The sequence below is a fragment of the Borostomias antarcticus genome (genome assembly GCF_949987555.1).
Source record: "Borostomias antarcticus genome assembly, chromosome: 2".
Classification (NCBI taxonomy): Eukaryota; Metazoa; Chordata; class Actinopteri; order Stomiiformes; family Stomiidae; genus Borostomias; species Borostomias antarcticus.
In genome coordinates, this window is record NC_140235.1 from 25,990,451 (window position 1) to 26,002,633 (window position 12,183).

A 12,183-nucleotide genomic window follows, 5' to 3' on the forward strand; every position below is an offset into this window, starting at 1 on the left:
CCGCATGCCTTGATTTGACTTGCAATACCGGGCTTTGGCCACTACGTCAAATGGCTTCATGCGCCGGTGAGCAACTTTCATTGAAATGAATAGGCAGCCATTTTCAATGCCGTCTCCAGTTATATTATACCTCCATGATCCACAGCCTTTGCATCCTCCTCCAATGGCACAGCAGGTCATAGTTCGACTCTGGCCGAAGCGGAAGTTGTTGGCTGCTGCCAGGAGACCAGCTAAGCTAGCTAATATGCTGCAGGAGACCAGTTAAGCTAGCTAATATGCTGCAGGTCTCTAGGTAGCATCATTAGGGACAAGAATGATGTTGTTGCTTATATCGTTGTTGTAGAATGAAGCTGTCACTGTCCGGAACATGATATTCACCTGGATCCTCTGTCAACAAGAGCAAAGATAACGTTACATTTCGAACCCGGAAGTGTTGCACAGCAATCTGGTAGGTAGCTATCTATCTAAGCTAACTAGGTAGCTATCCTTGCACGTTGAAATATTTAATTTTGTTCGCTAAATCATATCATAACGCTGTCGTTTTGGTTTGGTAATATGTAACTTTAGCTAACGTTAATGCTCTTTTGATTTCCAATGGCATAGCGTTAGCTAACGTTAACTATGGCCAAAACCAATCTTACCTTCGCTAGTGCTACGTCAATTACCTAGTTAGCTATAGCTACTAACGTTAGCTGGAATAGCTAGTTAGTAGTGTTAGCTAACTAGGTTGTTAAACAGGTTCAATGTGCTTAACGTTAAGCATGCCGACATTTTACGAATTTGCTCTGCCAATGAGCCTAATCTTTGAGACGCCCAATGATGTTAATAAGAAGAATTATCTATGACAATGATGGCTATTCCGATGTTGTAATGCTCAGTAACATATTGCTTCAATTAATCAGATCCTAATGGCATGATCAAATGAGAGACTGTGGATATCATATGTGGATATAACAATGTAGGCTGTCTGGCTCACTTGACTTCATCGGAAGTGAGCCAGACAGCCCACATTGTCCTGAAATAGTCATTTGGCTCTCTTTTATATGATCAGCCTGTCATGGTTGTGAATCAACACATCCATAGGTTGTAACAGACCCAGCGAGATGAGTGCCAAGTTCGGCCTGATGGGCTACAACAACTCCAGGAAACACCTGTCCATCTCCATCCCCTCGTCCACCGAGGTCATGTCTCCACACATCAAGTCCGTGGAGGAGCTGAAGGTGCTGGGCATCAACCTGAGCAGCTTCAGCACACCCACCCAGCTCCTCATCTGTGTGGCGGGGGTCTTCGTGTTTTACCTCATCTACGGCTACCTGCAGGTGAGCAGCATTGAGAGTGGTTACTGTTGTGTTAGCATTTATGCTACTGCTGTGTGGATTTTTTTTTTAAGTTGCCGTGGGATATTACAGAAGAGTATGAACATATTAATTGCTGGTCTATTCCTTACACTTCGACAAGACAGTTGATGTGGCTCACTTCACCCCAAGCTTGAATCCTCCTGCGTATGTCTATGTCTGTCTGCCGGTCTTGACTACGTCTTTGTCTTTGTTGTTTCACAGGAACTTATATTTTCCGTAGAGGGTTTCAAACCCTTTGGCTGGTACCTCACCCTAGTGCAGTTTGGCTTCTATTCCTCGTTTGGACTGGTTGAACTACAGCTAACACAGGACAAGAGGAGAAGGTAAACAACATGGACCATGGATCGTTGCTGCTCGGTTCCAACCAGAAACTATCTCAGGCCTTTTCCACCAAGAGGGAACCGGTTCGGTGCCAGTTCGCGAACCTAATTTTGAATGGTTCCGAGCATTTCGATCAAAAAGAAATGAGTTCGGGAACCCGAAAGCTGGTTCCAAACCGGCACCACAAAATAGTAGGGTTTTCAGTGCAAACCGTGACGACATCATGGGCGTGGGCTGACGTACAACGGTTTGGCTCAAAACTGGTCGAAACGCGGGCCCGTTCTCTGGACAGAACCAAGTACCAGGAATTTTGAAACGAACCAGTTCACGAACCAGAGTCCCTTTGGTGGAAAAGGGCTATCAGTGTTCCTCGATACACCCTACACGGAGTGTCTGTGGAGTGCGATGATGAGACTACAGTGATATCACACATTGATATAGCTATTGTGGAATCGCTTATCGCTCTCAATACAGTGCAGCATTTTGGCTAATATTGCTACAGAAACCCACTGCATTTGTTTCCCTGTTGTTGTTGTTGTCGTCGTCATCATCATCCTTCCATACTTACTGTGGGATATTTCTTATTTTCCTCTCTGCAGAATACCGGGGAAAACATACATGATCATAGCATTTCTAACAGTGGGGACCATGGGCCTGTCAAATACCTCCCTGGGATACCTGAACTATCCCACCCAAGTCATTTTCAAGTGCTGCAAACTCATTCCTGTCATGATAGGAGGGATATTTATACAAGGTCAGTGGCACACATGTATATGAGCTGTGGTCAGAATATGAGGATGCAGGCAGACGAAAGAAGCCTGCTGGTTCATATTTAAGGCCAGGACACTGTGTGTGGGGGATTGAACTGGTCAAGTGAGTGCCTGGTTTCAGATTGTGTGGCGTCAGATGTGTGTGTTTGGAGAGGGAGGGGAGGTATGTGTATATGGACACATGAAGCACTCTCATACGTAGGTGTTATCTCATAAGTCACGTTCTTTTTAATTTAGTGTGATAGGCTTGTTGGATCCATAACAAAGTGGCCTTCGATGAGATGTCAATCAAACAACATCCGCTTCCCAGGAATAGGTTCCACCCTCACATTTGTTACCGTCCTTCCCTTTGAGCCGTGACCACCTTTCAACTTTTTCTCTGGAGTTCCTCACCGTTTCTGTGTGTTGTTTGTGCGCATTCTGGCCCGGCAGGTCTGGATACTCAGAACCTCTGCCTTTCATCTCAACACCATCTTGGGTTCCACGTCCCAGTGATCACACGGATTGTTTTTCCCCTTCTCTCTCCTTCCCGTACGGGCGATGCAGACCACAGTCCCCCGAGGGGGGTCGGAGTGGAAAAGCAAGACTGCGTTCACTCAGGATGCAAGGGGGTGGGAGAGGGGGGGGGGGGTGTCTGATGTGAACCCCCCCCCCCTGCCCCATCAAAGGCAAGAGGCGAATCAAAGCATGCCAGGCCAACCTGCTGTGTCTCCATCCTTCTTCCCATCCTCTTGTTCAGATGTGATGGAGTCAAGGAGTCCAGCCTGAGCAGGACGTTGTTGTTTTTCGTCCTCTCTTCCCTCTCTTCTCATCGTCGGGACGGCGAAGCAGAGATGATGAGAGCATCCAGAGGGTTCTGCGGCCTGTTCAAAGCGCCGAGGTGACAGGTGGGCGAGCGGCCGGTCGCGGAGTCGACCTGCCGCCGGTGTCACGCCGGCCTCTCTCCGCTCGGCTGATCTGAGGCTCAGCGGCGACTCGTCTGCCAAACGCCAGGCCCCTCCCCCTTCTCTCCCCTGACGCTAAGAAGGAGCGTCCAGTTGATTTTTTACCTGACCATAACGAAAGAACGAGCTCAGTCACCCGTTTGATCATTTCCCAAGAGGGGAACGTTCTCTCTCTACTGTCTGAGTTTAGTTAGAATGCCGTGTTTTGTGCAGGTTTTGATGTGAATGCCTTGACAGGTGCCTAGTTAGACTTGTTGTTTTTGAAGCTCAGATCCCTTGAATGTCTGTGCAACTTTTCACAGAAGTGAAACTTAGTCAGTGATGTTGTTTATGGGAGTTGTAGGTCAGTAAAGAGTAAGTGTGTGCGTGTGTGTTCCCCAGGTAAACGCTACAACTTGGCTGATGTATCTGCTGCTGTCTGCATGAGTCTAGGACTCATCTGGTTCACACTAGCTGACAGCACAGTGGCTCCAAACTTCAACGTGACAGGTAGGCCCTCTCATAGGCCTTTGTAATTGATCTGTTTGTAGAGTATGATTTTTGCACTTGTAGAGAGTGTGTAAAGGCTCAAAATCCGTTTCATATTTCAACCGTGGACGATCCATACCATGTTGAACCACAGAAGCCCCTCAAAAAGAGCTTTATCTGTAGGTTTTGACCTTCGAATGTTTAGTGTTGCACATATGTGCAAACACTCACGCTCCGACGCTAATATTTAAACAGGAGTTTGGAAGGCTTATTTGCTGATTAGTGGCAACCATCCTATAATGGCTTTCCATGTGTGTGTTTGGTAGGGGTGCTCCTCATCTCTCTGGCTCTGTGTGCTGATGCCGCCATCGGCAATGTGCAGGAGAAAGCCATGAAACTCCACAATGGCTCCAACTCTGAAATGGTACTGAACCTTTGTGTATATATTGATTCTTATTTATGTAATTTTGTTTATTCTTGTTTATGTAATATCGATCTTGATTAATGCTCTCTAATCACTCTACGCGACACTGCAAATGAGTGTACCTACTCTAGGTAATTTCGAGTATAAATGAAGCTTGAATGAATATGAACTTGTATATTAACTTATTCAGTATGCAGATATATTTCTTTGTTGTACTTATGTCTTATTATAGCAATTAATGTTAAATGAAAATGTGTGCTTTCTCTCCAGTCGGTGGTAGTTGGTTTTATCTGTGCCGTTCTGCTTGTGTTCCAGGTGCTGTATTCCTACTCCATTGGGTTTGTCTACATACTGACAGGCCTGTTCTGTGTGGGTGGACTGGGTCCAGCAGTGGCCTTTTGCTCTGAGGTCATTACATCCTACTCAACTATGGGCTTTTGTAATTAGGCCTGGTTACGTTTTTTGTGCTTTTTGGAAATATTGTCTAGTCGTAGTCAGTGGTTTGATCAAAAGCCTCTTTGCTCTTCTCCCTCAGCACCCAGTAAAGACTTATGGCTATGCCTTCTTCTTCTCCCTCACCGGCTACTTCGGCATTTCTTTTGTCCTGGCGTTGATCAAGCTGTTCGGCGCCCTGGTGGCAGTCACGGGTACGAAGAACGGCAGGGCCTGGACTAAGGCTTCACTTACGCTCTCACATTTTTCAGATTCCTTTTCGGGTTTCATTTACATGTGCGATTTGTGATAATCAGTGAGGTCACTGCGTTGACTGGTTTCTCATGACGGTCTCCCCATCTGATTTCCATTCCAGTGACGACCGGACGAAAGGCTATGACGGTTGTACTGTCATTCATGTTCTTCTCAAAGCCTTTTACATTTCAGTGAGTATATTTATCTACAGCTTGCTCTAATTTGCTCAGTTATACTCAGAGGTGCTAATTACATGCTTTAATGTTGTCTTTCCATTTCAACTCCTCGCAGATACATCTGGGGTGGCCTTTTGGTGCTGTTCGGCATCTTCCTGAATGTTTACAGCAAAAATAAAGACAAGATGAAGCTGCCCTCCTTCACGGACCTGAGGAGTTATGTGTTAACCGGGAGAAAAGTGCGACTGCTGTCCCAGAATGTGTAGGGCACGCAGTGATACGACGACGTTTCAGACTGAAACATTGACTTTTTTTAACCTGTCTAATCATGGACTTTGGAACGGCTGGATAGGCACAGATCACCACCGTTTACCAACAGGAACATTCCTTGAAGGAGGACAACGGTTATGGAAGACCTTTAAAGACTCAAAGGGAACTTGGCGCCTTAGCTAACCAAATAGCAGTTTTGCACTGTAACAGTGACTCACTAATTCCAGCCCTCTGGTTGGAACAAGAGGAAGAAACAGTTTTAAATCGGACCTTAAGACTCTTAACTGATCATGTCCGAAATGAATGTGTACCAAAAGAAAAGAAACATTAATATAATCAGAAATGGTATATTTTCACCCGCATGTGCCAGTGGAGGAAAAAAAAAGTTTTATTCGATCACTGTCGAATCAATGTGGCTTTTTTCATGGTGTATTTGTAATTTATATCCAGTTGTGCTTAACGAAACGTGTGTGGGGGACATCTCTGAAAGGCAGGGCTGGGCGCTCTGAAGCGTATCAACAGTGTCAACTGCCACATTTGCTAACCATTTGTTTCGGTGAAAGGATAGAGCTTTGTACATAAAAAAAACAAAACTGGGAAGTTTATCCAAGGGGTTGTGATGTGTTTTCATGTATTAGCAGTGGAAGTGGCTTGCCAGCCATTCTCTTTCTTATCCACTGGTTACAGAGAGCACAGTTGAAATGCTGCCAAGCTGCTCCTCACATGTTTACCCATCAGATGGCCCTGGGCATGTTTGATTAGTAATCCTGGAATAAGATAGCACTAGCAAGAAAACAAACACCGCTCACAGGGCTTGGCTTTAGAGCTCATTTGGATCAGCCGAACAGTGTGTGTGTGTGCGTTTGTGTGTGTGCGTGTGTGTGTTTTGCAGGGTGACATTGTGTCATTAGTGTAAATGCCATTTTGGGCCTCCTTTAGGAAATGATGGTGCATCTAACAACAGCTGGGGTTTCTACCAACCAAGGACAGCCAGATACCGAGCTGTTAGACCCCACGCGAGCCGAATAATGTCGATTCCCAACGCCTAGGCTACACGAATCGTGTGACGGTACAATTGTTACCGGTGACACGTTTTTATCCGTGGCCTCCCTACGCGGGGGCTCCGTGCTAAGAGAATAAATGTGTCTAGTTGACGGTGTTCTAGAACATCAGGTTTCTATAGAGGAAGACGACCAGGTTCACTGACTGTCATCTCCCCAGAGGTTTAGGCCTGTCAAGTCCCATTCGCTTCATCTCAAAACAGTGATGCCTGTTTTACACAAATGCCTTTTTGATGTGCCATCGCGAGTCACGATTCGTGACCGTCTTGAGGGCCCACTGGGTGAGAAGAGAGCGACAGGATCACGCCTGCCCTCAAAATTAAATCGTCACTTAAAGATCCACAACAAAAGCGTGTGCTGCCTGTGTGGATTATATTGTACAGAACGTGGCTGTGCAGGCTTTCACATTACCCATCATCATTCTGGGATATGCTTTTGACTATTTCCAAAACCCACAGAGCAAATTAGGTTCTGGCACATAACTTTGATGTAGTGTGATCACTGTGGTTCAGGAATGAATGCTGCAAGGTGATTAGTGTTTCTGTACGCTCATCATCGAACTGTGTGTGTGTGTGTGCGCGAGAGAGATTGAAAGACTTTTGCTTTGTCCTTCATGATGTGTCTCTGCTGGCACTGGTCCTTCATAGCTTGGTGTGAAATTACAATATTTGCCAGCTCTGTTGGGGGCAGAGTGCTGCTCTGTCAGTGGTCCTAATGGAAGCAGAGATATTACAAGCTGACACCCAGGCAGGAAACCCAACACAGGCCAATTAGTAATTCGGTATTTCATAAAAGCTGGCAGCTTCTCAGCACTGACAAAGTGACAAGACGTTTCTCCAGGGTCCTGTGGCTCCAAGCTATAGAGGAACACACAGGACAGCTAATTTCTGTTCATCTCCAAGTGGCAAGGGTAAGACCAGTGTCTGCCACCTACTCCATCGTTGAAACCCCCAGGATGTTGTACAAATCTATATGAACCTTGATGCATGTTAATTTGAGGTAGTTTGTAATATTTTTTCACTACAATGGAAGACAGATTCAATATTACATTTGATTTCATGGAATACTCTTGATGAATGGAAAAGGTTGCCAGGTGAAGCTTTTGCTTTCTATTACAAACCTTTGAGATGCAGTACATCTCATCGCCGGCTGCTATGGAAGCAGTAGTTCTTCTTCCAGCTCCCTGAAAGGTCATTATGGGATGGAAAAGCCCAGTTGACCCAAGGCAAAGTACATAATTTGTCTTATGGCACCAGGAGAACACTTTCTAACAAAGGAGACTGACCCCTGTTTGAAAAATTGTTTATATTTTCATTTAGAAGAACAGCACTTGAGTCATTTTGTCCTTAAAGAAAATATGAGTCAAGTTCACGGCAACATACTTTATTCATGATAACATTCATATAGCTTACATTCTGAGCTGTAGAAAAATTATAACTGATTGGATATTGATATTACAGACCTGATTTTACAACATATGACTATATGTCCGTCTGTTACAATATCAGCATATCTAAAACCTAATATTCAACAGTATTATCAATAACTGATTAGAAATGTTAATTTTAAAGGGATACTACTGTAGTTCCTAAACGGTAGCCTAAGAATACCACTATTGTTGGGCACCGCCTTGGAAGTAATATATTCCGCAGAGTATCAGAGCAGCTGGATATGGTGTAGGACCATGGATGTATGGTATAGGACATACTCACTACTCTCCCTCTCCATTATTTCTCACTCCACCTTTCACTGCCCCCACCCCCTCTCTCACCCCCTCTCTGTCGCTCCCTCTCGTTCTCTTATTGATGTCGCCTGTTTACCTGGGTTCAGCGACCCCTTGCTCCGTAGCGCCGGCTCCCCCGTCATAAATAATGGGAGGTGTCTGGAGCTCATCACCACAGCAAATAGGGTGGTATATAATATGTCGAGCGGCTCAAATGGCCGCAGCAGGGAGGGCCTGGCAGCCCATTCATTACGGACGGCAGTTCAGGGGGGAGCGGGAACAGGTTCACCCTCGTCCTTGGGCCGGGGCAGGTGGCTGGGTGGCTGGATGTACCCGGGGCCCTGGTGGGGAGTGGAGACCCATAGTCCGGCTCACTGGGAGGCTAGGCTACGCTGCAACAGGGCTAAGTGGGTCACAACATAATAGGCAGAATTGTTACATGAATATACTGTATATATATGGGTCAAAAGATCTGCCTACTGTAGGCTACTACACTGAAGAGTAGGCTAGTCTACAGCTGTGGGAATTTGGGAACGCTCCATTTCAACAACACAGTTCCAACCTCTAATTAAGTTGAGCCTTTCTACAAGACGGACCTCCTCTAAACTACCCGCGCAAGAAATCCTCCACGCGCTCATCATCATCCCCACCCTCATCATCATCCCCACCCTCATCATCATCCCCACCCTCGCGCCTGCCTCGGAGTCAACCGCTCCTCATGACGACCATCTGTTTCACCGGGACACGTTTCCCAGGGTGCCCCGGGGCTAGATGTTTATCCTTCTCGCCGTGATTGCTGTAAGGATGCGGAAGAGATCAAATGATTGCTGTAATAATTAGCGAGGTGCCGTCATAAAGTGATCAGGAGAAATGAGACGGTCCTTAACGGCACCTGTTCCCCGAGCAGCTAGCGCGCGTGAGCATACGTTCATACTCCCTGTTCAAGTGGACTCAGCTGTGTAGGCCTAGTAGTTTTTTTATTTTATTATTATTTTATTTTACCTGCCGGCTTCTAGTGTAACAGATAAATGTGCCTGCACTGCACAAATATGTATGTGTGTAGATAGACTGAGGGTATTGTATTTGGTGGGGGAGGTGGAGAGACTTGCGAGAAGGCAGTTCGTTCGTTCTCGGTTGCCACGACAACCCCAGGTGTATGTTCGAATCATGGTATTTCAAAGTTATGTAAATAGTCTACGCATCCTTGCATTCTGTGTGTGTGTGTGTGTGTGTGTGTGTGTGTGTGTGTGTGTGTGTGTGTGTGTGTGTGTGTGTGATCGCCTGCACGCATCTGTGTGCATGTGTGTGTGTTAGGCAATAGCCTACTACATGTGATGAATCTCCTGATGCAAGTTTGCAGTGTCAGCATCCAGCAAGGCAGAGATGGGGTCCTCGCACACACACACGCACGCGCACACACACTTCATTCCTGTCCCGTCAGGATTTCACAGCTCAAGCAGCGGGCCGAAATATTCTGCAGTCACTCATGACGAGAAATTCTTAATAATAAATATCAACCTAATAATGAATGTGCTGCCGGCCGCAGTTGTCTTGAGGGCATAATATCTAATTTCCTCCCAATGTTTCATATCCGCACTCCTGTATGTGGCTACAGTCCATCATTACACTCCAATGCAGGTTCCTATCACTTTTATTTATTTTTCAAATCCATGTATAAATCACTTCCAGAGCCTGTTACGGATGAGTTGCTATATATTACTAGTGGTGGACAAATACAGCATGCTAACCAGTGACTCTACTGTCAGTACACCTCAGGAAGGCAAGCCCCCTCGATGGCCGGTGCCATAATGGGTGGTTTACATTTCTCTATCTTGCGATGTATGTATTTATCTCATATCTTATGTCTTATAGTGGTGTATTGCACTGCAGACTGGTTATTGTGTGCTGCATTAAGGCGAGCCTTAAACCATTTGGTTTGACGAAAAAGGAATTTAATTGCCCCTATGTAAAGCGACCTTGGGTTTTATGAAAGGCGCTATATAAATGAAAGTTATTATTATTATTATTATTATTATTTATCCTCTCGCAGTGTGTGTGCAAAGTGTGCCTAAGCGCGTGCTGCGCAGGTTGTGTGTGCTGGGATCTTGCTAGCGTTGTCAGGGTCTTGTCTTTGACCCACAGTGCCCGCTACCTATGGAGGTCTGCTGTGTCCAAGGGCCCGGCTCATCTGAGTCACCTTTCCCAATGAAAGCTCAGCGAGACGGAGGAAAGCAGGGGGACAGGGGGAATGGGGGTGAAATGGAGCATGGGAAAGAAGCTCCGTCCACCATTTGGAAAACCACGTCTGGCTTGTTGAATCCCCCCGCGGTGGAGGAGGAGGACTCTGATACCTGAGCGCGGCGGGGGGGGGGACCATCGCTGGGGAAGACGCCGCCATCGGGCCGAATAACGTCAGGGGCCACCTCGGTGGAGACGCACATATGTGCGGAGGCAACGCCGCCACTAGGCAACGGCGCGAGGTCTTGAGGGAGATTCCCCGTGACAACAGTCTGGAAGAGGGGAGACCACCCTCGACCGCAAGGTAGAGAGAGAGAGGTTAGAGGGAGAAAAAATAAAGGCAGCTCAACTGCAAGTTAGAGAGAGATAGTGAAAGAGAGAGATAGTGAGGGAGAGAGAGAGAGATGGACAGAAAGGGGAGGAAAGGGAAAATAATAAAATGTCTCTAACCAGTAAGATAGATAAAGAGAATGAGAGACTCAGTAGGAGGGGGGGATGAGAGGGGGAGAGGTGGACGTCACCAGGAGGAGATGTAATGTCAGGGACTAAACAGCAATATGGACACAGCTGGTGTCACGCACTGCATCCACCACGGAGAGATGGGCAAACTCAAACGAGTTAGAGCCTAATTAGAAGTAGGCCTTTCTTTCAACTCAGTGGAATGTTATTGGGAATACATTCCTACGGCTGGCCTAGGCTGTACTGGGCTGCACACTGCGCTGTGGTGTGAGGACACACTCGGACCCCATTCTTTTAAATGTATTCTGCTTCGCTCTACGCATCCTTCGGATATAAGCATAGTTTTGCACCAAATGTATTTGAGAGCAGATGAGAGATTTAAAAAAAAGAATCTATTCCCAATCAACGATGATCATGGTAACGTGTGATCAACCTGTCTTTTCATTCTTTTAATGCAACACTGCAAAGGAACTCATTTAAAAACAAAGGAGGCCAGACAGAAGGCTGTTGTTCTCATATAGGGGGGGAGAAAATAGCAGATAATCCAGTTGTCTGCGGCTGCAAATGCGAAGCAATTTAACGCATCAGTGGTAGTTGCCTATTAATTTTCTGTAGAGAGAGAGGGGGAGCCTGGGAGCAGTGATTTGAGGGACAACGCGGCTGCATTATGTATCACTTCAGCGGAAAACAAGCTACACACGCGCGCACACACGCGCACGCTACTCACACACAGACACACATACACACTACATACACACATAGTGTTTTTTTTAATTATGAGGCTGTTTCCCACAATGTCAGTGGTTGCACAGGAGAGAGGTATATGATAGTGAATTAATAAACGCGTTCAGAGATAGCAGCCCATATGGGCCTGTCCTTGGGGTGTAACATCAATAATGGTCCCCCCCAGGCACGCTCTCCCTGCTTCTCCTCTGAATTCATTTGAAATCCTCGTACACAGTAATTAGGTACAAAACATCTGACCCCTCCCCTCCCTCCAATACAGAGCCCTCACAACGCGAGGAGGCGTGGCCTGTGCTGGTATATCTGGCGTAGAGCCAAAAGCAGTAAATCCAGAGGCATTTGGAAGTGGACCAGCTCATGGAAGGTTCCCCCTGGTGACGGACAGGGATGGTGGCGTCATGCGCGGCGAGCTTGTTTGGCGTGCTGTGGGGAACCTCCTCTCCCGGGGCTCTTCGTCGCCGCGAAGGGTTCTGTGAGAGTAGCCGGGCGTCGCCACCGCTAGCCGTCTCCCTGAGAGGGCCTGGGCAGGAACATGGGTGG

General features: G+C 46.7%; 1 protein-coding gene across 2 annotated transcripts; it reads left to right on the plus strand.

The window, feature by feature from the left end:
* Positions 1 to 231: 231 nt before the first annotated feature.
* Positions 232 to 6,001, plus strand: slc35b3 (solute carrier family 35 member B3). Of its 2 annotated transcripts, none has more exons than XM_084450676.1 (10): positions 232 to 448; positions 1,052 to 1,319; positions 1,560 to 1,681; positions 2,279 to 2,433; positions 3,775 to 3,882; positions 4,188 to 4,285; positions 4,601 to 4,693; positions 4,821 to 4,932; positions 5,094 to 5,163; positions 5,264 to 6,001. In XM_084450676.1, the coding sequence occupies exons 2-10, from the start codon at positions 1,104 to 1,106 to the stop codon at positions 5,412 to 5,414; spliced, it is 1,125 nt and encodes a 374-aa protein (XP_084306802.1). In that variant the 5' UTR covers positions 232 to 448; positions 1,052 to 1,103; the 3' UTR covers positions 5,415 to 6,001. The 2 variants fall into 2 exon arrangements, with proteins under 2 accessions (XP_084306802.1, XP_084306801.1); XM_084450675.1 differs by having other exon boundaries at positions 1,084 to 1,319.
* The last annotated feature ends 6,182 nt before the right edge of the window (positions 6,002 to 12,183 follow it).

What these genes read in the sequence shown, in the direction of transcription:
- slc35b3 (XM_084450676.1), top strand. Translation starts at nt 1,104, where the DNA reads ATGAGTGCCAAGTTCGGCCTGATGGGCTACAACAACTCCAGGAAACAC. An exon ending in AGGAGGGATATTTATACAAG is followed by an intron (nt 2,434 to 3,774) that starts GTCAGTGGCACA and finishes TGTGTTCCCCAG; the next exon opens with GTAAACGCTACAACTTGGCT. An exon ending in TCCAAACTTCAACGTGACAG is followed by an intron (nt 3,883 to 4,187) that starts GTAGGCCCTCTC and finishes TGTGTTTGGTAG; the next exon opens with GGGTGCTCCTCATCTCTCTG.